The sequence below is a fragment of the Lemur catta genome, chromosome 7 (assembly GCF_020740605.2).
Source record: "Lemur catta isolate mLemCat1 chromosome 7, mLemCat1.pri, whole genome shotgun sequence".
NCBI lineage: Eukaryota > Metazoa > Chordata > Mammalia > Primates > Lemuridae > Lemur > Lemur catta.
In genome coordinates, this window is record NC_059134.1 from 107,266,152 (window position 1) to 107,287,234 (window position 21,083).

The 21,083-nt window shown below is 62.6% G+C and overlaps 1 protein-coding gene and 1 long non-coding RNA gene across 6 annotated transcripts; both read left to right on the forward strand.

The window, feature by feature from the left end:
- Positions 1-1,837: 1,837 nt before the first annotated feature.
- Positions 1,838-18,913, forward strand: EPS8L2 (EPS8 like 2). Of its 5 annotated transcripts, none has more exons than XM_045558515.1 (21): positions 1,838-1,925; positions 4,740-4,810; positions 4,901-4,956; positions 5,801-5,865; positions 11,732-11,893; positions 12,450-12,599; positions 12,761-12,840; positions 12,940-13,079; positions 13,162-13,232; positions 13,342-13,468; positions 13,925-14,013; positions 14,098-14,172; positions 14,390-14,538; positions 14,646-14,778; positions 15,046-15,149; positions 16,395-16,500; positions 17,131-17,250; positions 17,483-17,555; positions 17,634-17,814; positions 17,886-18,018; positions 18,107-18,913. In XM_045558515.1, the coding sequence occupies exons 2-21, from the start codon at positions 4,767-4,769 to the stop codon at positions 18,185-18,187; spliced, it is 2,139 nt and encodes a 712-aa protein (XP_045414471.1). In that variant the 5' UTR covers positions 1,838-1,925; positions 4,740-4,766; the 3' UTR covers positions 18,188-18,913. The 5 variants fall into 5 exon arrangements, with proteins under 5 accessions (XP_045414471.1, XP_045414468.1, XP_045414467.1 ...); XM_045558512.1 differs by having other exon boundaries at positions 1,844-1,925; positions 17,886-17,955; XM_045558511.1 differs by having other exon boundaries at positions 1,844-1,925; positions 4,740-4,780.
- Positions 7,835-11,115, forward strand: LOC123642946. The gene is made up of 3 exons (XR_006736562.1): positions 7,835-8,049; positions 8,535-8,565; positions 10,455-11,115. It is a non-coding gene; the product is annotated as an uncharacterized LOC123642946 (long non-coding RNA).
- Positions 18,914-21,083: the final 2,170 nt, after the last annotated feature.

Sequence of the window (21,083 nt, forward strand, 5' to 3'; positions counted from 1 at the left end):
GGGGTGGGCGCAGCAGCTGCACCCTTGACGGCCTTCCCTGCCCGTCCTGCTGGGAGCAGTGGGAGTGCAGGATATTTTCTGGGCTGACTTCTTTTGACCTGCCTGCAGCCCCCAGAGGCCACAGTGAATAGCAGGACGACCTCAAAGTCCTGCATTCCTGCCACCTGTGCCCGTGCAGCAGAGCCCCACACGCCAGCGCCCACGTGGGAAGGGTCGGTGCTCCACGGTGCCTCAGGCCACCTTCCTCACCAGTGCCATCTTCCCCACCAGTACCCCTGTGCCCTGGGCCCTCACTGCCTGGACTCTGGGAGGATGGGCGGGACTCAGCCCACTGACCCCGCAGACGAGGGCAAGGCCTCTGCCGGCTGGCGGGAGGCCTGTTGCCTTCACGGTTAATGGGTCTGGGCTGCATGCCCCTGACACCCCTGATCGCGCTGGCTGCAAGGAGGCAGTGGTCACTTGTTCATAGGGGACAGGTGGCCTACAGTAGACAGCGGCCACCTACCACCATTGCCTCCTTGAGGACAGGCTCTGCACTCAACAATCGGACTGCAGGCGCCCAGCCCCTCTGTTCCCTCCAGTGCACGACTCCCACCTCTGGCCACCCCCAGCTCTGCCTCCAGGAAGGCTGAGGGCGCAGGTGTGTGCCCCGTGCAGAGCAGAGTGGGAGTGTTCGCTCCCGAGCCCTGGGTGGGGCAAAGTCATGCGTGGGGCAGGATGACAGCCGTTCTGTGAGATTGGCCCTAAAGGCCAACCGGGAAGCCAGGCCTTGCCTTGTCTCCCGCAGCCACTGGGTCTGGAGGTGAGGGCCACTTCCTGTCACCACTGAGCTCACCTGCCACGCCCAGAGTTCAGGCAGGGAAGGTGGCCCGCCGGGGTGGAGCACCTTCCTTGCCGGAGCAGCTCCCCAGGAAGTGCTGCGTGCCAGCCCAGGGCAAACATGCCACAGCCCTGGGACCCTGCCTTCTGGGCAGCACCCATTTCCTCTGTCCCCACCCCAGGAACAATAGCCGGAAACTTTGGGTCCCTGCATGTGCTTGGGGTGCCCGGCCATTCTGTAGGCAAAGGTTGGGGTTGGGGCCTGGGCCTGACCAGGGGGTGCTGCAAGGAGAGAGCTATCCCAAGACAGCACGCAAGGACAGCCTGGGCCACGGGTGTCCCCCCCTCCCACCAGACACCCTCGCCCCTCAGGGCGTGCCCAGGCTGAGCTGGGCACAGTGCACAGAAAGAGGAGACTTTAGGAGCCCCTGGATTGTGTAGGAGGGAGTTCCCCTCCTGCCTGGGGAGCTCAGGGCCCCGGGTCTCCGGTGGCAGGTACTACTACCTTCTGACACCCACTCACAGACCAAAGCCTCTGCCCCTTCAGGGACCAGATGGGCCAGCTGAAAAGGAGGGGGCTGTGCCCTGTGCCTGGGACACCCGAGGCTGTGGGACTCCCGGCAGGGGAAGGCTCCGAGCTCCCCTGGGGCTGCCAGGCAGCGTCGCCCAGACCCCCAAAGCTGCTGGGGCACAGCTAGGTCTACCCAGGGGGTCCTGCTGGTGGGGGGGCGGGTGGGATCCGCGAAGGGCCCCCCAAGTGAGTGTTGGGGACTTCGGGAAGACCAGGAGGGTGGAGCCCTGCCGAGGGCTCTGGGTGAGGGCAGCGGTGGGGCAGAGCTGGGCCCAGGGCCAGTGGGGGCGGGGTGCCCGGGTCACGCCCGCCCCGCGCGCGCCGCCCGCTCTCGGGTGACTGTGCAACCTGCCGCTCAGGTTCCTCCCCGCGCCGCCCCGCCCCGCGCCGCCCCGCCCCGCCCCGGCCGGCCTGGCCCCGCCGCGCGTCCCGCCCGCCCGCGGGAGACCCGGCGCGGCGGCGAGGCGCACGGACGGGCGCACGGACGACCGCCGAGGGACTGGCCGCGGCGCGGGGCGCAGGCCGCCGAGGACAGGTGAGCGCCGCGATCGAGGAGCGGACGCGGGGAGCTCGCCCCCCGGGGCCTCAGTTTACCCGGGTGGCGATGGGACGCGGGGCTCTGGTCCGCAGCTCTGGGCGGGCGCGGGCGCGGCGCGGAGGGGGCTGTGCGGTCTACAGCCCCTCCTGCGCTGGTGGCTCAAAGTCCCGTGGCAGCCGGGCCTGTCCCGTCGGTCCTGGGACGGCGCCGGTGTGCCGGGGTATTTTCAAGCCAGGGGAGCGCCGCACACCCAACCCCGGCCTGCCCCCTCCCGGCCCTCAGCTCGGTGGGCAATCCCTGCACCCAGAGAAGGGGGCTTCCCCGCTCCTGCGTGCGCTGGGACCTCTCTGACGGCCTGACCCTGGAGGTGCAGGGCAAGCTGCCTCCCTGTAGGTCAGACATCAGCAGGCACTTCCTGGGGGCCGGAGCCAGGAGGAAATCCACCATCGGGGAGGCAGCCGGCCGGGGTCAGTCTCCAGATCAAGGTTGGGGTGCGGGAGTCTCAAGGGCAGGCGAGCCTGAGCGTGGGGCGGCAGGGCCCCTGCCAGGGCCAGGTCTGGGGGCATCCAGCCTGCAGCCATGCCAGGTGCCTGGTCCCTGGGCCAGGCTGGCCTAGGGCTGCCCCTTTGCCTGGGGGTGTCCCTGGTGGCAGGGAGGGGAGGGGGAGGCAGGCCTCCTCTTGCTTCTCTGACCTTTGTCCCCACTCCTGTGCCCAGTCCTCAGACCCAGCTGTGCTGGGCGTCAGGGCCCCTCCCCGGCCCCTCTCCTGGGCGCTGCTTCCTACCCAGCCAGGCCTTGTGGGCCCTGCGCCCCCACCCCCCCGCCTGGTCCCCCTGGCCTTCAGTGCCTGCCTGCCCCCTGCCAGGGTGCCAGCCTTCCCCACCCACTCCTTCCCAGGCTCGTCTGCTCCTCCCGCCCTCAGCCTTCAACTGCAGCAGCGCCCAGACCAGGGCACGCCCAGGGCCTCAGGGGTCTCCCATTCCAGGGCCCCACCTAGCTCCCACAATTCAGGAGTCCCAGTGACTAAGCTCCCCCCAAGGTCACTCACTCAGTGTGGAGCTGGAACTTGAACTTGGCCCTCCCTGCCCTTCTGGGGCCGCCCCTCCTGGGCCTGACTGACCAGGCACCCTGCTTGGCCCTCCCCTCACACCTGGAAAAGGCCACAGTAAAACCAAAGTGCAGCCCGGGCCCCCTGGCTTACACAGCTTCCCGCCCCTCAGCTGCAGCAGCCCCCACGGGGGCGGGGCCCCCACAGGCCCGGAGTTAGCTGCTTCCCCAGGTGCTTCACCCCCCAGGTGCCAGCATCTGGACCCGCTCAGGTAGCTGAAGGCCTAGGCCTTCCCAGCCTGGACTTCCCCGAGGGGAGGGGCCACATGTCACAACCTGTGCGTGTCTGTGTGTGTACCCGCAGGCCTGGGTCTGCGAGGGCACGTTTGTGTTTCGCCCAGGTGTGTGTGTACCTGGACACACGTGCCTGGTGCCCTCGGCTGAGCCTGCCAGGAATCCCATTAAGCAAACACTCAGGCTCACCCACTGAGGTCATGAACATTCCAGACATTCTCCACGGAGAGATGGACAGAGGAATCTGGCCAAGCCCCCTCTGGCGAGCTGGGACCCTCAGTAGCATGTGGAGGGGGCAGCAGAAGTGGCCTGGCCAGGGAATGTCCCCGGGCCCCCAGGCCTCTCACACCTTAGGGGGCCACCTTCTGGGCAGGACCTGGCCAACGCAGCCAGTCCTGGGGTGCTCCAGGGGCCCCTCAGCCCTCTGGCCACATCGGCACCACCGGCAGGCCCGACACTGAAGCCACAGAGGGACACAGCCCATAGTGCCAGTGGGAGGTGGGTGGTGTGGATCCAAGTTCCCGTTGGTTTCCCTTGGGGAGGTGGCCGCAGAGCCACTGAAGGACAGTGGGGAGGCCTGTCCAGGGACATGGGGCTGCTCCAGCAGCCAGGCCTTAGTTTCCCCACAATGCACCTCTGGAGAGGTCAGGGCCGGGCCAGAGACAGGCTCTGGGGTTGTGCTCCTGGAGAGGCCACGCACAGGAGGGTGCTCGGCCTGGGTCTGCACTGGGGAGGCCCAAGGTGCCAAGCGCCCCTCTGTCTGGGGGGCAGTAATGCCAGCGCCGGTGCCTCTGGGCCGGGCTCCAGCCTCAGGGAGACTCCCCTGAGCCCCCACCCACACCGACCCTCTCCCCTCCCTCCTTCGGACCCAGCCCCTGCTGCCAAGGGCCCTGCTCTGGGCCACCCTGGCTGTACCCCTCCGTCAGAGTGAGGAGACGCTGCACCCCCAGACTGCCTTCTGGGCACCCAGGACCCAAGACTCCTGTGCACACGGCCTCTTCCCTGCTAGGCCTCCCAGGCCAGGAGGGAGCTGACATGCATGGGGGCGTGTCTACACGCGTGTGCCAGAGCCCTTTGCAGGGTTGGCCTAGGTGGGCAGAAGTGGGCTGGAGGCCGGGCTCCCTCTGGGGGGCTCCAGGCTCAGCTGTCCTGTGCCTTCAAACGCCCTCCACTTGGAAGGCGCTTTCTCCACCGCCCCCCACTCCAGAGCCTCCCAGACAGCCTCTGGAGGGGCCGTGCAGAGGGCCGAGGGTCTGGGGCAAGATGGGGCCTCAGGGACCACCAGCGGGACACAGGGCACGGCACAGGGGCCTCTGCTCCCTGAGGGGCCCCTGCCCTGCCCAGGCCAGTCAAGGCTCTGGCCCCTGGGTCTGGGCACAGGGAGGACGAGGTCCAGGTCCTGCCCTGGGAGTAGCCAGGCCACTGGCCAGGCCAGGAGGAAGTGTCAGCTCAGCTCCTCTGTCCAACCAGGTGTTGGCTGCCACCACCGAGGACACCATGAGCCAGTCTGGGTCCGTGAGCTGCTGCCCCGGTGCTGCCAAGTGAGCTGTCCCCTGTCCACCCCTCGCCCCCAGCAGTCCCCAGGGAGGGGTGCGGTGTGGGCCCCACCCTCACCAGCCCCTCCCCTGCAGCGGCAACCTGGGCTGGTCAGAGGGTGTGGCCAAGATGAGCCCCAAGGACCTGTTTGGTGAGTGAGGTTGCAGGCAGACTGGATGCAACAGGGGAGCGGGCATCACGTCCCTGGTGTCCCTGGCAGGGAACAGCCCCTCCAGCCCTGAAGTTGTGCGGGCCCTGATTCGGGGAGCTCAGCCTGGTGGGAGACAGGGCGGCCCTCTCCACCTGCAGCTCCGCAGGCCCCTGCCCAGGCTCCAGGCACGGTGCCGCCTCCCCCACACCTGTAAGGGGAGAGACCGTTACTAATAATTCAGGGAGCATCAATATTGATTCACTGCACTCCTTGCAGCAACCCGATCGCAGAGGGGGCGGGGGCTCAGGCTGACCCAGCTGCCAGGTGTCTGCTCCAGGAGGGAGGGGCATGGCCAGCCCACCTGCCCCAGTGCTGGCCTTCCCCCACCCCTCCCCACACTCAAGCCCTGGCTGGACCCCTCCCGTCATTGGTGCTTTGGGACGGGCACCCAGGGAGATTTCAGCTGGCAGCTCTTGGGGTGGGAGGACGGGGTGGGAGGATGCCCTGGCCCAGGCCCCTCCCCTAGGAAGGTGGGCATAGATGTGGGGCAGCCTCTTGCCCCCACCTTCAAGGACAGACACCTCGAGTCACAGGCTGCCCCATCACCACCCTGAGCAAACCCCTGGCCCTCTCTGAGCCTTGGTCTTCCCCCAAGGGGGCTTCCCAGGGCCTGTCCCGGGTGGAGGGAGAGGGCTTCCTGCAGACCCCTGCCATCCCCAGGAGGGGCCTCACCAAGTCTCACACCCTGGATCCTCCCTCATGACCCCTCCTGGGGTCCAGTCCCAGCTGATGAGGGCCGTGGGTCCCGCCATCTGGGGCTGTGTGACGGGCGTCTCCCGTTCAGAGCAGAGGAAGAAGTACTCCAACTCCAACGTCATCATGCACGAGACCTCCCAGTACCACGTCCAGGTGAGGCCCCGCCCCTAGGACCACCCTCCTCGGGGCACCCCTGCTGTTAGTGCTCCAGGGTCCTCAGGCAGGTGGGGAAACTGGCCCAGGGAGAGCCGCCCGCCCCACACCCATCCTGGGCCCAGCTGCGGTGGGGAGCGGGCCTCCCTCCAGTCCTGGGAGCTCAAGGCCTGGGGGCCGCAGGGCGCCCCGCCCAGGGTGTGCTGGAGGTACACCGGGTGCCTGCAGCCCTGGACGGGAAGAGCCAGTGGGAAGGAAACTGTCACCCTGGCCCCAAAACAGGGAACTGGATTGGAAGGCAGGAGGTGGAACAAAGACACCCTTTGTTGAGTGCGGCCCAGGGGGCCTTGGAGGGCCAGCGGAGAGGCCAGACTTGGTCGCCTGCCCTCAGACCAGCTGCCAGCTCGGGAGGGTTCTCTGCTGGGGCAGTTTTAACTCACCCATAGAACTCAGGAAGAGGTTTTTTAAATGACCTTCCTGGCCGGGGTGTGGTGGCGCCTGTGGTCCCAGATACTGGGAGACCGGGGCGGGAGGATCGCCGGAGCCCGGGAGTTCCCGGCTGCAGTGCCTGTGACCCCTGCTCTCCAGGGGGGCAACAGAGCGAGAGCCCGTCTCTTCAATAAAAGGAAAAAAGACCTTCCTGCGCCTGGGAGCGGGCCAGGTTCCTGGTGGGTGTCCAATCCCCCAGGATGAGGAAGGGGAAGGATGAGGGAGCCTGGAGCCCGGGGCCCTGCTGGGGATGCCCTCCACCCCGCCACCCCTCTACCCCGCCACCCCCTCTGCCCCCCACCTCGGGCCTCTCACTGTCCCCCCGCACAGGGGGCTGGGCCACAGAGGTGAGCAAGTCCTAGTGTTCGAGCCTCCGTTTGCTTGTCTGTAGAATGGGGCCCCAAGAACACGGGAACTCCCTAAGGCTCCTGAGTTGGGCCGTACGGGGCTCTCCCAGCCCACCTGAGCAGGGTGGGTCGTCTGTGTGACGAGGCTGGGGACAGCTGCCTGCTCAGTGTCCAAGGCCAGGGCGCACAGAGGTAGATGGGTCAACTTTGGTCCCTTCTTTCCGGGCAGATCTACCACCTTTCTCAGGGCTGGGACTTTGCCCTCCTTGGTGAGGAGCCGACTCCGGGCTCACGGCGGCTCCTGGACTTTGGCCCACGCTGGCCTGGCTGGGCAAGCAGCTGTGAAGGGCCCACAGCCACCAACAAGGGTAGGGGACAGGGTGGGGTCTTCCGGCCCCTCCAGAGGAGGAAACTGAGGCCCAGAGAGAGGGTGAGAGTCTGGAGGGACGTCTCTCCAGCCAGGCAGGGCAAGGTCAAGCCCGCTTGCCATGGGGGACCGCTGGAGCCTGCCTGTCTCCTTTTTCCTAAATCATCACGCTGTGAAGTTGGTGTGTGTGGGGTGAGCCGCTCTGCCCACAGCCGGACACAGATCTGCCCGTCGCCCAGCCCCCGCCCTGCAGCCCCTCTGCAGGCCCCCAGCCTCCGGCAGTGACATCTGTCCTTCTGTCCTTTGTCACCGCGGTGTTGTCTTTGGAGAATGTCCCATGAATGAATCGTGCAGCTTATGGCACTCTTTGTTCTGCTTTGTCACCTTACTTTAAGAATCCTTGAAGGAAGCCCCCTGGGTGGCACCGGGCAGTGGCCCTGCTTCTGTGCACAGCCATGGGGACCTGATCCTTACCGATGGGGAGGGTCGCGCTGTGGCCTGGCAGTCCCTCTCGCCATCTGCACTGGTCAGACGTGTCAGTTCATGTGCATGACTAGCTTTTGATGAGCAGAAATGTTTAAATGACATCCAGTCGATCCACTTTTTTCTCTTGTGCCTCTTTTATGGGTTTTGGGTCCTAAGAAGTCATTGCCAGACCAAGGCCCTGGAGGTTTCTTCCTGTGTTTTCTTTTCTTTCTTTCTTTCTTTTTTTTTTTTTTTTTTTTGAGACAGGGTCCTGCTCTGTTGCCTGGGCTGGAGTGCAGTGGTGTCATCATAGCTCCCTGCAGCCCTGCACTTATGGGCTCAAGTGATCTTCCTGCCTCAGTTTCCCGAGTAGATGGGGCTACAGGCCGCCACTGCACCCAGTTCATTTTGCTAGTCTTTGTAGAGACTGGATTTCTCTGTGTTTCTCGGGATAATCTTGAACTCCTGGCCTCAAGGGATCCTCCTGCCTCAGCGACGGACGTGCTGGGATCGCAGGTGTGCACTCACCACTCCCGGCTCCTGCTAGAATTGTGATTGGCATTAAGTCAAATCTGTGGATCGATTTAGGGAGAAGGGACATCTTCACCATAGTGAGCCTCTCCGTCCATGAACATGGTGTCTCTCTGTTAGGTCTTCTATAATTGCTTTCAGTAAGTTTCGTGGTTTTCCTCCTAGAGGTATCACATAGCTTTTGTTCCATTATTCCTTAAGTATTTGATTTTTATATGTTGTTGTAAATGGTATTATTTTGTTGCTTTTTAAATTTCATTTTCCAATCGTCTGTTGCTAGCATATAGAAAAATAATTAAATTTTTGTATGGTGATCAAGTGCCCCGAGACCTTGCTGAATTTACTTATTGTAGTGATTTGCTTGTAGATAGACTGGATTTTCCATGTATATAATCACAATGTCTGAAAATACAGTTCTTGGTTTCTAATTTTTACACGTTCGTATTTTCTGGCCCCATTGCCCTGGCTAGGACCACAGGTGCAGCGCAGAGCTGAATGCAGGTAAGGAGAGTGGACCCGTCTTGTGTCCGGTCTTAAAACAGTCAGCGTCTGCGTGCCATGTGTCCACAGATATTCTTATTAGAGTGCGGAAGTTCCTTTTCATTCTTTGCTTGCTGAAAGTTTTTATCATGAAAGGTATTGAATTTTGTCAAATGCTTTTTCTGAATCTACTGAGGTGTATTCATTACTGTTAATTTAGTAAATCATACCGAGTGATTGTCTTTAATGTGGAATCGTCTTCGCATTTCTGGGATAACCCCCATCTATTCGTGTGTACCGTCCTCTGCACGTGCTGATGTGCTAGTATTTTGCTAATATTCTTGCATCGATGTCCGTTAAGGATATTGGTCTTTAATTTTCTTTTCTTGTAATGCCTTTGGCAGGTTTTGGTGTCAGAGTTATGTTGCCTTACAAATCGGTGGGGAGGTATTTCCTGCTCTTCTGTTTTTAGAAAGAGCTTGTGAAAGCTTGTTATTATTTTTTCCTTAAATACCCACCTGTGAAGCCTGAGTACAGGATTTTCTTTGTGGGAAGGGTTTGGTTATTAATTCCCTTTCGTGTGTGAGATCTGCAGTGATGTCCCCTCTTTCCGTCTGGTTTCTGAGAATTTGCGTTTTCTCTAGCATTTTTCCTGATCAGTTTTGCTAGGGGTTTATCAATTTTATTAATCTTTTCAGAACCAACTTGGGCTTTGTTGATTTTTCTCTCTTGATTGTCTGTTTACTAATGTGTTGGTTTCTGCTCTTAGTTTCCTTCCTTCCACTAAGTTGGGATTTTGATTGTCTTTTTCCAGCTTCTGAAGGTGAAAGCTTAGATCATTCATCTTAAGTCTTTCTTCTTTTCTAACATTCCTTGAAAGCTATAAATTTCCCTCAAAATACTGCTTTAGTTGTGTCCCACAAACTGTGATATGCGTATTTTTGTTATCATTTGGTTCACAATAGCTTCTAATTTTCCTTGTGACTTCATCTTTGACCCAGGGGTTATTTAGGGGTATGTTGCTTTATTTCCAAACATTTGGGGACTTCCTGGTTATCTTTTATTATTGGTTCCTGCTTTAATCCCATTATGGTCAGAAAACATACTTGATTTACTGAAGCTTGTCATGCCCAGCAGCCTGGTTTCGTTTGGCTGGCTGTGCTGTGTTTTACCAACAACGTGTGTTTTAGGTTTGACTCTGCCTCACGCAGACAGATGAGCACCTCACAGTCCCTTGTGTGTTCCCGCCCACTTATTCTTCAGCCTGTCCACGGGCAAGTAGGTTGGGTCCAGCCTTTATTATTACAAACGGCTCGGCACTGAGCAGGCTGGTGCCACATTTTGCACCTGGCTGTGCAGGTTCCCTGTGGTGGGACAGGGAGGGAAGGTGTGTGTACCTCTACAGTGTCCCTGGCTACTCCCGCGAGAGGCTGCACAGGTGCTGGGTGAAAATGCCCATTCCTCCACTTCTTAACCCACAAGTGTAGCCCACAAGGACTTTTAGTATTGGTCAATAGAACCGGTAAAAAAAATTCAATTCCTAAAATAACAGAGTCTCAGAGTTTCAATTTGCAATTCTTTTTTTTCATTCACTCACCACTATACAAACAAGGATCAACTTACAGTTCTTTTATTTCATAAGACTGCATGCCATTTCTTATACTAAAAAGTTACTTATGTTTATTTTTCTGTAGACTCTGCTCAGTTTTTCTATTGAGGTGTTAATCTTTTACATATTGACATATTCATCCATTTATTGTTGGTATCTTTAATTCAAAATGGAGCTTTTAACAAAGAACTGGCATTGCACATTGTTTTTTTCCTACGTTAAGAAAATCAGTCATATCTATTACCTATGTTTTTCCCACTTTTTAATTTTTTAATGTGGGTTTTTTTTTTTCTTTGTATAGGGTACTTTCTTCCCAGGCAGAAATTTTTGTTTTTCTGTTGCCAAATGTACTGGCCTTTACTTGTGAACATCTGGACTTTCTTTCCTGCTGAGGAAACACCCGTGTTGAGAAGGCCTTGGAGGTGATCAGAAATCATCTGGCATTTTCTCGTAGATCTTTTTTGTTAGGTGTTTTGCAGTTGAGTCTCTGACTGCCCTGCAGTCCAGCTAGTGTTTATGCAGCCTCCCCAGCACCGTCCCCCGCGGGGGCTTCACTCACCTGCACGTCCAGGCAGACACTGGGGACCTGGCCGCAGGAGGGGCCCAAGCCAGGCCTGGACAGAGGAGAGGAGGACACAGGGCAGGGAGTGCAGGTTGGCTGGGGAGCCCGTGCATGCTGTCACCTGCACCCGTCCATGGGGGGCCTGCTGAGTACCAGGCACTATCCTGGTGACAGCAGCTGCAACCCCAGCGGCAGTGCTTGGGCACCACAGGTGGCAGGGAGAGTCGTGCACAGCATGACGCTGGATCAGATAAATGCAAAACAAGGCAGGTCAGGGATGTGGTGACAGGTGACATAGCCAGGTGGCCAGGAAGGGTGATGTCTGAGAAGGAAGAAAGAGCGCAGCAGACAGGCGGGTGGCACACAATGGCCCAGCGCTACCAAGCAGTTTGGGACTTTTCTGAGGGTGTTTGTTGTCTGTTGTTGTTGTTGTTGTTGTTGTTGTTTGAGACAGAGTCTCGCTCAGGCTGGAGTGCCGTGGCGTCATCACAGCTCACTGCAGCCTTCAGCTGCTGGGCTTAAGCGATCCTCCTGCCTCAGCCTCCCGAGTAGCTGGGACTACAGGCATGCGCCACCATGCCCGGCTAATTTTTTCTATATATATTTTTTAGTTGGCCAGATAATTTCTTTCTATTTTTAGTAGAGACGGGGTCTCACTCTTGCTCAGGCTGGCCTCAAACTCCTGAGCTCAAGAGATCCTCCCTCCTTGGCCTCCCAGAGTGCTGGGATTACAGGTGTGAGCCACTGTGCCTGGCCTGGAATTTTTTTGGAGGGGTTTATCAGGACACAACCATGACCCCTGCAGATGTCCACCAAGGCAGCATGGAGACTCCCTCACCCAAGGTGGGGTTGTGTCCCCTTAAACGTCCCCCAGGACTGGCTCTGTCCCCTCCACCCCCCCCCAGAGCCCCCCAGGGCTGGCTGTGTCCTCTCAGGCTCCCAGGCTGTGGCTCTTGGGCTTGGGCTCTGGGCATGCAGAGGGCCCTGCCCAGCAGTGACCGCCTGTCCACCCCCAGCACTTGGCCACCTTTATCATGGACAAGAGTGAGGCCATCGTGTCCGTGGAGGACGCCATCCGGAAGCTGGTGCAGCTGAGCTCCAAGGAGAAGATCTGGACGCAGGAGATGCTGCTGCAAGTGAATGACAAGTCGCTGCGGCTGCTGGACATCGAGTCTCAGGTATCGCCTGGGGGCCAGGGTGAGCGGGGAGCCTGTTGGCGAGGCAGTGCCTGCCGTCCACCGCGGCCCAGACCTGTGGCCGGGCCTCTGTAGGGGCTGGCACTGCCCATCATTCTGGCCACGAGAGCGGAAGGGGAGAGAGGCGGCAGGCATGGCCGCACAGAGCTGCGTGCCCAGGGCAGCTCCGGGGAGCCTGAGCCGGCTCCACTGCACACCTGTGAGGCCCGCCCTGCTGCGGCCAGGTGTGTCCAGGCCACGTCCCTGTCTGTGGGGCCCTATCCCTGGCTATGTCCACAGCCATGGCCGTTCCTCACGGGAGTCCACAGGCCCCGCCTAGGGGCCAGCTCTTTTCTCTGCCTGTGAGTTACACGCACGTCTGTGTCCGGTGGGAACGCCACGTGCTGGGCCCACGAGTCATGTCCGTGACCGTGGTGTTGTGTCTGTTTCTCGGGGCCACGTCTGTGAACCATTCCACGCACGTGGCTGCCGCCCACATCCGTGTCCAGGGCCCATGGTGAGTCACACCTGTGCAGCGTGTCCCAACTGCCCCATCCAGGAGGAGCTGGAGAACTTCCCCCTGCAGACGGTGCAGCACAGCCAGACGGTGCTGAACCAGCTGCGCTACCCCTCGGTGCTGCTGCTGGTGTGCCAGGACCCCGAGCAGAGCAAGCCCGACGTGCACTTCTTCCACTGCGATGAGGTGGAGGTGAGGGGCCGGCATGGGGGTGGGGGGCCGACATGGGGATGGGGGGGCCACGTGGGGGTGGGAGGGCCCACGTGGGGGCAGGGAGGCCCACATGGGGGTGAGGGGCCGCGGTGGGCCCTGCTCCACCGCGGCCCAGCCCACCTGACGCCCGGCCCCCGCAGGCAGAGCTGGTGCAGGAGGACATCGAGAGCGCGTTGGCCGACTACCGGCTGGGCAAGAAGATACGGCCACAGACCCTCAAGTAGGGCCACGGGGCCTGGGGCAGGAGGGCAGCGGGGGAAGGAGCTGGGGCTGGCGGGAGGGGTCAGGCCGGCCAGGCTGAGCAGCCCTCGCCCTCCAGGGGACACCAGGAGAAGCTCCGGCAGCGGCAGTCCATCCTACCCCCTCCCCAGAGCCCGGCCCCCATCCCCTTCCAGCGCTATGGGGACTCGGCTCAGGCCAAGAACCGCGTGGGCCTGCCGGAGCTGCTCAGCGAGCCAGGTAGGTGGGAGGGGGGAGGCTGGCGGGACCGGTGGGGGCGTGGCATGGGGGGCCGGGGTGAGCAGCCGCCCGTCCTCTGCAGGCCTCCGCCGCCGGGAGTCGCTGGATGAGGAGCCACGGGCCGTGCTGGCCCAGAAGATAGAGAAGGAGACGGTGCGTGCCCCACGTGCCCTGTCACCCTGTGGCAGGGTCCTCCCGCCCTGCCTGCGTGGCTGCCCCTGCCGCGGCGTCTAAGGCTGACCGCTGACCCCTCTGACCCCAGCAAATCCTCAACTGTGCCCTGGACGACATCGAGTGGTTCGTGGCGCGGCTGCAGAAGGCGGCTGAGGCATTCAGGCAGCTCAACCAGAGAAAGAAGGGCAAGAAGAAGGGCAAGAAGGGTCCGGCAGGTGCGTGTGTGCACACATGTGTGTGTGAGTGTGTGTGAGTGTATACATGTGTGCGTGTTTGTGTGCATGTGAGCACGTGTGCTTGTGCATGTGTGCGCATGTGTGTGCACATGTGCTTGTGCATGTGTGTGCATGGGTGCATGTGTTAGCGCATGTGCGTGTGTGCATGTGCACACGTGCATATGTACATATATGTGCGTGCATGCATGTGTGCCTGTGTGTGTGTCTGTGCGTGTGTGAAGGAGGGGCAAGAGGGAGAGGGTGGGAGGGGCTGGCAGGTGTGCTGGGGGGCAATGGGAGGATGGGAAGTGTGTGTGTGCGCATGCGTGTGCATGTGCATGCGTGTGCATGTGCACGTTGTGTGCGTGTGCTTGGGGGGGACGGAGGGCGGGCAGGTGGGGGGGCTGGCCGGCAGGCGGCAGTAGGCTCACGCTGCCCCCCTCTCCCCCATGCCAGAGGGCGTCCTCACGCTGCGAGCACGGCCCCCCCCTGAGGGCGAGTTTGTGGACTGTTTCCAGAAAACCAAGCTGGCCATCAACCTGCTGGTGAGAGCAGGGGCCCCACCCTCCCCCATCCCCCGGGTCCAGGGTCCACCCCTCCACGGCCACCCTCACTGGTCCCTCCCGCAGGCCAAGCTGCAGAAGCACATCCAGAACCCCAGCGCGGCCGAGCTCGTGCACTTCCTCTTCGGGCCTCTGGACCTGGTGCCTGGGCTGGGACAGCAGGGGTGGGGGGCGGCCAGGGTCCTGGGAGTGGCTCCCCGCGCTCAGGCTGGGGGAAGCAGGTGCTCACCTGGGGCAGCCCGACTTGGGCCATTCGTCCATCTCCTAGGGGGCCGAAGTCCCTCCTGAGGGCCCCCCGTGGAGCTTCTGGGGCTGGGGGCCATGAGCGTGGCCCCAGCTGAAGCCCCCTGTGCCCCAGATCGTCAACACCTGTGGTGGCCCGAACATCGCACGCTCGGTCTCCAGCCCCTTGCTTTCCCGAGATGCCGTGGGCTTCCTGCGCGGCCACCTGATCCCCAAGGAGATGCTGCTGTGGGAGTCGCTGGGGGAGACCTGGACTCGGCCCCGGTGCGGCCGGGCGGAGAGATGCCGGGGGCAGCGCGCGGGCAGGGTGGGGGGCCTGGGGGGCCAGCTCTGGCAGGGGCCTGGCTGACCCCCAGGACCTCTCACCCTAGCGCCGAGTGGCCACAGGAGCCGCAGGTCCCCCTCTACGTACCCAAGTTCCACAGCGGCTGGGAGCCGCCCCTGGACGCGCTGCAGGAGGCCCCCTGGGAGGTGGAGGGGCTGCTGTCCGCCCCCGACGCTGAGGTCAGCGCAGCCGCAGCCCGGCTCCCACCCCCGCAGAGCCCACCGCCCCAGCCCACGTCCACCCACCGCCCCTGCAGCGGCAGCCCCTGCCAAGCAAGGCAGCCTGGGGCCCCCTGGTGGGTGGCAGGCTGTGACTTCCTCGGTGGCACCAGCACATTTCACCGAGACCCTGTCCTCTGCTCCCTTGCCCTGGGACCCAGTCTGTCCCTGCCCTTCTTGCCCAGCCCCCACCCCACATCAAACCCTGGCTGCCTACTTTCCTCACAGCCTGCTCCGGCAAGCCGGCGACTGTCCCAGAAGCACAGCCATACTTTGGAGCCCACACCCCCAGGGGACACTCTACCACCAGTCAGCTCCCCACATACTCACAGGTAAGCTCCCCGTCAAAGTGCAGGAGCATGACATTCACTCTTCAGAACATGGAGGCTCTATGCGGGTACGCTGCCACCAGGTGGTGGCAAGTTCCTCATTCAAGTGGTTCAGAATGCCACTTTTCCAAATTAGAACCAGGTTTTCATTTTAACTTTGTAATTACGGGAAAAATTTCAAAAGCTACATGTAAATGTACTGCCCTAATACATCGCGTCTTTTCGTGCCTCCATGTTTGTGTTTTAGGACCAAGGTTAGAAACTTACTAAACCATTGAACTTAAACAGTTTCTCCAAACACTGTCATCCTGTGGGGCTATTGGCCTGATTGTGGCCCAGCTCTGGCAGAGCCAGCGGAGGAGACTGAGGGGCATAGCCCCTCCCCTCCTCCCACCATTTCCACAGAGCATTAAAAACAAACCCAGGGCACCAGGGAGCCCCACCGTCCCTTGCCTCCCCTCCTCCTCTCTGTCCTTGCCCCGCCTGGGCAGCTCACTGCCCTACCAGACCCCAGGATTCAGTTTCAGGAGAGGAGGGGCCAGAAATCCATGTTTTAAATAAGCATGCCCCTCCCCTTCCCCCGTGTGGTCAGCCTGGCACCCCTGGTCCCTAGCCTGGGACCACACTTCAAGAAACACTTTCACCCTTTGGCTTCCAGCCCGTTTTGCCCACGTGGCCCAGTCCTGGTAGCCCTTGCCCCCACTTTCCCTGTGCACCTGGACAGGAAGCTGTCCTGACAGCCAGGGCCAGACCGACCAGGAGGGAGGGCCCAGCCCTGCAGACAGCCACAGACCTGCTCTGTGCCAAAGCCCTCGGAGAGGAACTCAGGGACAGTGGCTTGTGCACGCACACACGCTGTTCTCAGTCCCCGGAGGAGCTGTGGCTCTGAAGACGTCCCGGACTCCACTGGTCAGCTTAGAGAAGCCGTGACCCTGTCATTTCCCAGGCACACGCCTGGCTCTGGTTCCCATGGGGAACCACGCTGGAGACCCCTGAGGCGGCCTGGGCTGGCCAGTCTTCCCATGCCACGGGCCCTTTGTCCCGCCCACCACCCGCCCACCCCATCTTCACGCAGGGCCCCAACGCTCTGGGGCTGTCACAGTTTCCATTCCTGGCTGCGGAGCCACAGCCTCTCTGTGTGCAGAACGGAGGCAGTCGTGCACCTGGGAAGCTGCTGCCCTCGGCTCCTGCCCGGGTCCAGGAGACCCCAGCACAGCCCTGGGCCTCAGCTTCTCCCATTCCTTGCAGGGGCTACCAGCCAACACCAGCCATGGCCAAGTACGTCAAAATCCTCTACGACTTCACAGCCCGCAATGCCAATGAGTTGTCAGTGCTCAAGGATGAGGTTCTGGAGGTAAGGGGGTGGCAGGGAGGGGCTGCCCAGGGGAGGGAAGGGCTCCCAGGGGAGGAGGAGGCTGCCCACGGTCAGGCTGGGGGGGGCAGGGAGGGGCTGCCCAGGGGAGGGCAGGGCTGCCCAAGTGGGGGCGAGTGGTCTGGCGGCCAGGCTGTGTAACACAACATGGCATGGCTGCTGGCCCCTTTCCCCAGGGTCCCTACCCCTGGGCTCCTCTGGGGATCCACAGGCCTCCCCCAGCCCTGCAGACTGGCTGAGGCCCACCCTGTTTAAGGGACACCCCCAGGGCATGCAAGGACCCCTATGCGGGGCAGGGCTGGGCTGGGAGGTGGGCAGTCCCTGTGCCAAGTGGGGGACCCCTCAGAGGAACCCAGCAGGGGCTTGTCATTCACTCCCACCCTAAGAGCCAGGCACAGACTGCATTTGTGCCAAGCGGAATCCAGGCCACCCACTGGGGGACGGAAAGTGGAGCAGGCTGGGGGGTCTACATCCACAACCAGGTTAAGAGGCCGCTGCTCCAGGATCCCACGGAGGCAGGGTGGGGCCTGGGGGCGCTCTGGCCTGTGAAGGACTCTGGTCCAGCAGCCCAGGCCCGCGCGGCAGAGGGGCTGAGCCTGACGCCGCCCGCAGGTGCTGGAGGACGGGCGGCAGTGGTGGAAGCTGCGCAGCCGCAGCGGCCAGGCGGGCTACGTGCCCTGCAACATCCTGGACGAAGTGCGGCCCGAGGACGCGGGCGCCGCCCTGGAGCAGGTGAGCCTGCCGGTCCGCAGCACCTGGGCAGCGCCTGGGCTGGGCCCCGAGCGCGAGCGCGGAACAGCGGCCGGGCCGGGGCCGGGGCGGGGGCGGCTGCGCGGGCCGGGGCTGGTGTGGAGGCGCCCGGGCTTGGCCGGGGGAGGGAAGGGTCCGGCTGCGCAGGTCCTGGGGGCGCGGGGACGAGCGCGGCCGACAGCCCCCCAGCCCGCGCGCCTGTCCCCGCCCGCAGGCCAGTCCGAAATACTGGGGCCCCGCCAGCCCGACCCACAAGCTGCCTCCGACCTTCGCGGGGAACAAGGATGGTGAGAGGCGGCTCCCGCAGGGTGGGGGCGCGGGGCGCGCGGGGCGGCCGCCGGGCTGAGCCTCCGCGCCGCCCGCAGAGCTGATCCACCACATGGACGAGGTCAACGACGAGCTGGTCAAGAGGATCAGCCACATCAAGGCGCAGCCGCCCCGGCACCTGCGCGTGGAGCGCGCGCCGCCCGCGCGCCCGCCGCTGTCCTACGAGTCGGGCCCCGGCGAGGTCCGCGCCTGGCTGGACGCCAAGGCCTTCAGCGCCCGGTGAGCGCGCGGCGCGGGCGGGGGGCCGGGAGCCACGCGCACGGCGCCCGCTCACGCGCCCCTGCCCGCAGGACCGTGGAGAACCTGGGCATCCTGACCGGGCCGCAGCTCTTCTCGCTCAGCAAGGACGAGCTGAGGAAGGTGTGCGGGGAGGAGGGCGCCCGCGTGTACAGCCAGCTCACCGTGCAGAAGGCCCTCCTGGAGGTGCGCCCCGGCCCGGCCCCTGCAGCCCGCCCGTTCCTGGGCTCGCTGGGCCCGCGGCCCCGGCTGAGGCTGCCTCTCTCCCCACTAGAAGCAGCAAAGCGGGTCGGAGCTGGAAGAACTCATGAACAAGTTCCATTCCAAGAACCAGAGGAGGGCAGAGGACAGCTAGACCTGGCTGCCCCGTGGCACCTCACCTGCAGCAGAGGGGAGGCCACACCCGCAGCGGCCCCTCAGCGCATGGAGTATTATTTTTACATGTGTATGTATTTCCTACCAAGGACACCAATGGGCTGTGGTGCCAGGTGGGGGCCCCGCACCTGCCTGGCACATGGCCTGTCCTCAGGCCCAAGGACACCCGCAGCCCCAGCCCACACCAAAGCGGACCTCAGCCAAACCTGTGACCCTCGGTGCCAGCCCCACGTCTGCCCGCCCTGAGGCAACAGGACGCCCCAGGAGGGGTGGGCCTCATCCTCTGTGATGCCCCCTGTCTTCAGCTGCACCCCCATGCCCCAGAGCAGGCCAGAGCTCCCACCCGGCTGGGCTGGTGACCTGGCCTCCAGATGTGCCCCCCCCCCCCCATTGTGCTGCTCCCCAAGGGCGGCTGGGGCTCCAGGACAGGAGGCGCTGGGTGCCATGCTGGGATGGGCACATGCTCTACCCCCTCCCCTGTCAAGGACTGAGGATGCGCTGGCCACAACGCTGGCTTCAGACACCCCTGCTGCCCACCCCACAGAGCCCGAGACAGGAACTCTCTCTGACCAAGTCCCAGGCCAGCTGAGTCCTGCATGCTGTGCGGGGGGCTGAGGTGTCTTGGAGCTCTGGACCGAGAGTCACACCCCAGAGATGAGAGGTGGCCCAGGCTCCACAGCTAAGTCATTAAACCAGGTGTCTCCTAGCAGCTGTGTCTATCTCCTGGGGTGGGGATGGGCCTGTCCTAAGGGCTGCGGGCAGAGGCCTCGGCCAGGCTGGACCACGGACATTGCAAGGAAGGCCGCTCCCCCCGAGCCTGGAGAGGGGCCCAGGAGGCATCTGCCTCCACGTGCATCCAAGACAGCCTGGAGGACATCGGGGCGGGGGTGGGGGCCCTGCCCACTCCTCTCCCTGTGGCCCTCCCAGGCCAGACGTCCAGCAGACTAAAAGCCTGTCACCCGAGACTGGCTTCTGTTGGGCACATACCCAAGTGGGGGTCGTGGGAAGTGGAAGCAGCTGGGCCAGACCTCAGGGCAGGCTCGGGAGGGAGCTGAGTCAGAGGGTCAAGGCCAAGACCGGCTTTCGAGAGCTCAGCCCCACGCTGACGAGGCACCTGAGAGGAGGGCACGGGGCCTGTGGGACCCTGCTGACCGCCAGTGGACTCTGTGCCCTCACCACAAGCGGCACCTGCCCACCTGTCCAATGCCCACTGGAGTGCACCCGAGCCTGACACCCTGGGAGGGGCTTGGCGCCCTCTGCTCGCAGCCCGTGTGCTGCTGCGGGTTGCCACCAGGGGGAGCCCTAGCACCGGGCCAGCTGCGGGGAGTCCACAGCGTGTCACCTGAGCAGTCAGAGGACCCAACCCTGGGGGCTTGGCCTGGTGGGCAGGGGCGACTGTAGGACCAGGCTGGGGAGGACGTGTCCCCAGGAGATTGGGGGTGACCACCCCCTTCCCAGCCACGCCCTGACTCTCCCGCTGCCCGACCTGCAGGGCTTGCCTGCAGGGGCATGGTCTGGACCTGCAGGTGCTGCCTCCGGGCTGGGTTGCTCAGCTCTTGGAGGCCCCAGACCTACACCTGCTTCTTCAGCCAGCCCCTCCCTGCCCCCCTCCTCCCCCCCCCCAGGCCACCACCTGCTCCGTCCCACTCTGATTCCCCGACAGCTGAGGAGCCCCCAGGCCCCAGACTCCCAAACCCCAGATCCCAAATCGCAGGTACCCTAGACCCCCAGACCCTCCTAGGCCCCAGAAAGCCAGACCCTCAGGCCCTGGGACCCCAGACCCCAGGACTTCAGACCCCAGCCCCAGAATCCCCGAGCCAGACTCCCACACTGCCAGCCCCAGGCCCCAAGCAGGTGCTCACCCCTGAAGCTGCTGGTTCTGAGGTGCCCAGGCCCCAGCTGTCTGCTCGGCCTCTGGACTTCTGGAAATTGTCCCTATTTCTTCCAAAGGGCTTCCCATTGCCTCCTGAGACCCTCTTAAGGGAGGATAGGGCCACTGACCCATCTGCCCAGTGCTGGGTCCAAGGTCCCGCAGCATCAGGCAGGCTGCAGGGTGCCCCTTGGCTGTCAACCCCAGGTGTGGAGAACACTCCATTTTCCACCTGAGGGCATCACTCCTCAGGGCATGCAGACAGGTGACAGGTCACACCGCCCTGTGCTGACTGCTGCCGTCCTCCACCCAGGTGGCCTCAGCAGAGGTGGAGAAGGAGGCCCAAGGGGCCAGGTCATCTGCCCAAGGCCCAGAGCTGGGGTCAAATGCAATTTTGCTGGGCTGGGTGCGGCGCCTCTGGCCTGTAATCCCAGCACTTTGGGAGGACAGCTTGAGGCCAGGAGTTCGAGACCAGCCTGGGCAACACAGTGAGACCAAGTCTCCACAAAAAATAAAAAAACAGCCGCATGCGCCTGTAGTCCCAGCTGCTCGAGACACTGAGCCAGGAGATCACTGGAGCCAGGAGTTCGAGGCTGCAGTGAGCTGCGACGACGCCACAGCAGTCCAGCCTGGGAGATGGAATGAGACCCTGTCGGAAAAAAAAAAAAAAAAAAAAAACGCAGTTTTGCTTGATTCCAATGTGTCCTTAACCACTCACACCCCCGGCCTCCCCCGTCCACCAGGCAGGTCCTCAGGAAAGAGGGAGGAGCCTGGAGACCTGTGGACGGCGGCCTGTGCTCCCGCCCAGCGGTCCCCTCGGCCAGTGGGACTGCTGGTGGCTGCCACTCTGCAGCCCAGCTGTGCCACCAGCAAATGCCTCCAGGAATAGGCGCCTCTCTGTCTTGGGGACAAGCGCCTCTTTGTGGCTCAGATTCCGCCTCCCGCCCCACAGCAGGCCTTGGCTGTCTGTGCACACTCAGGCCCCGCCAAGACCCGAGAGGGGCTT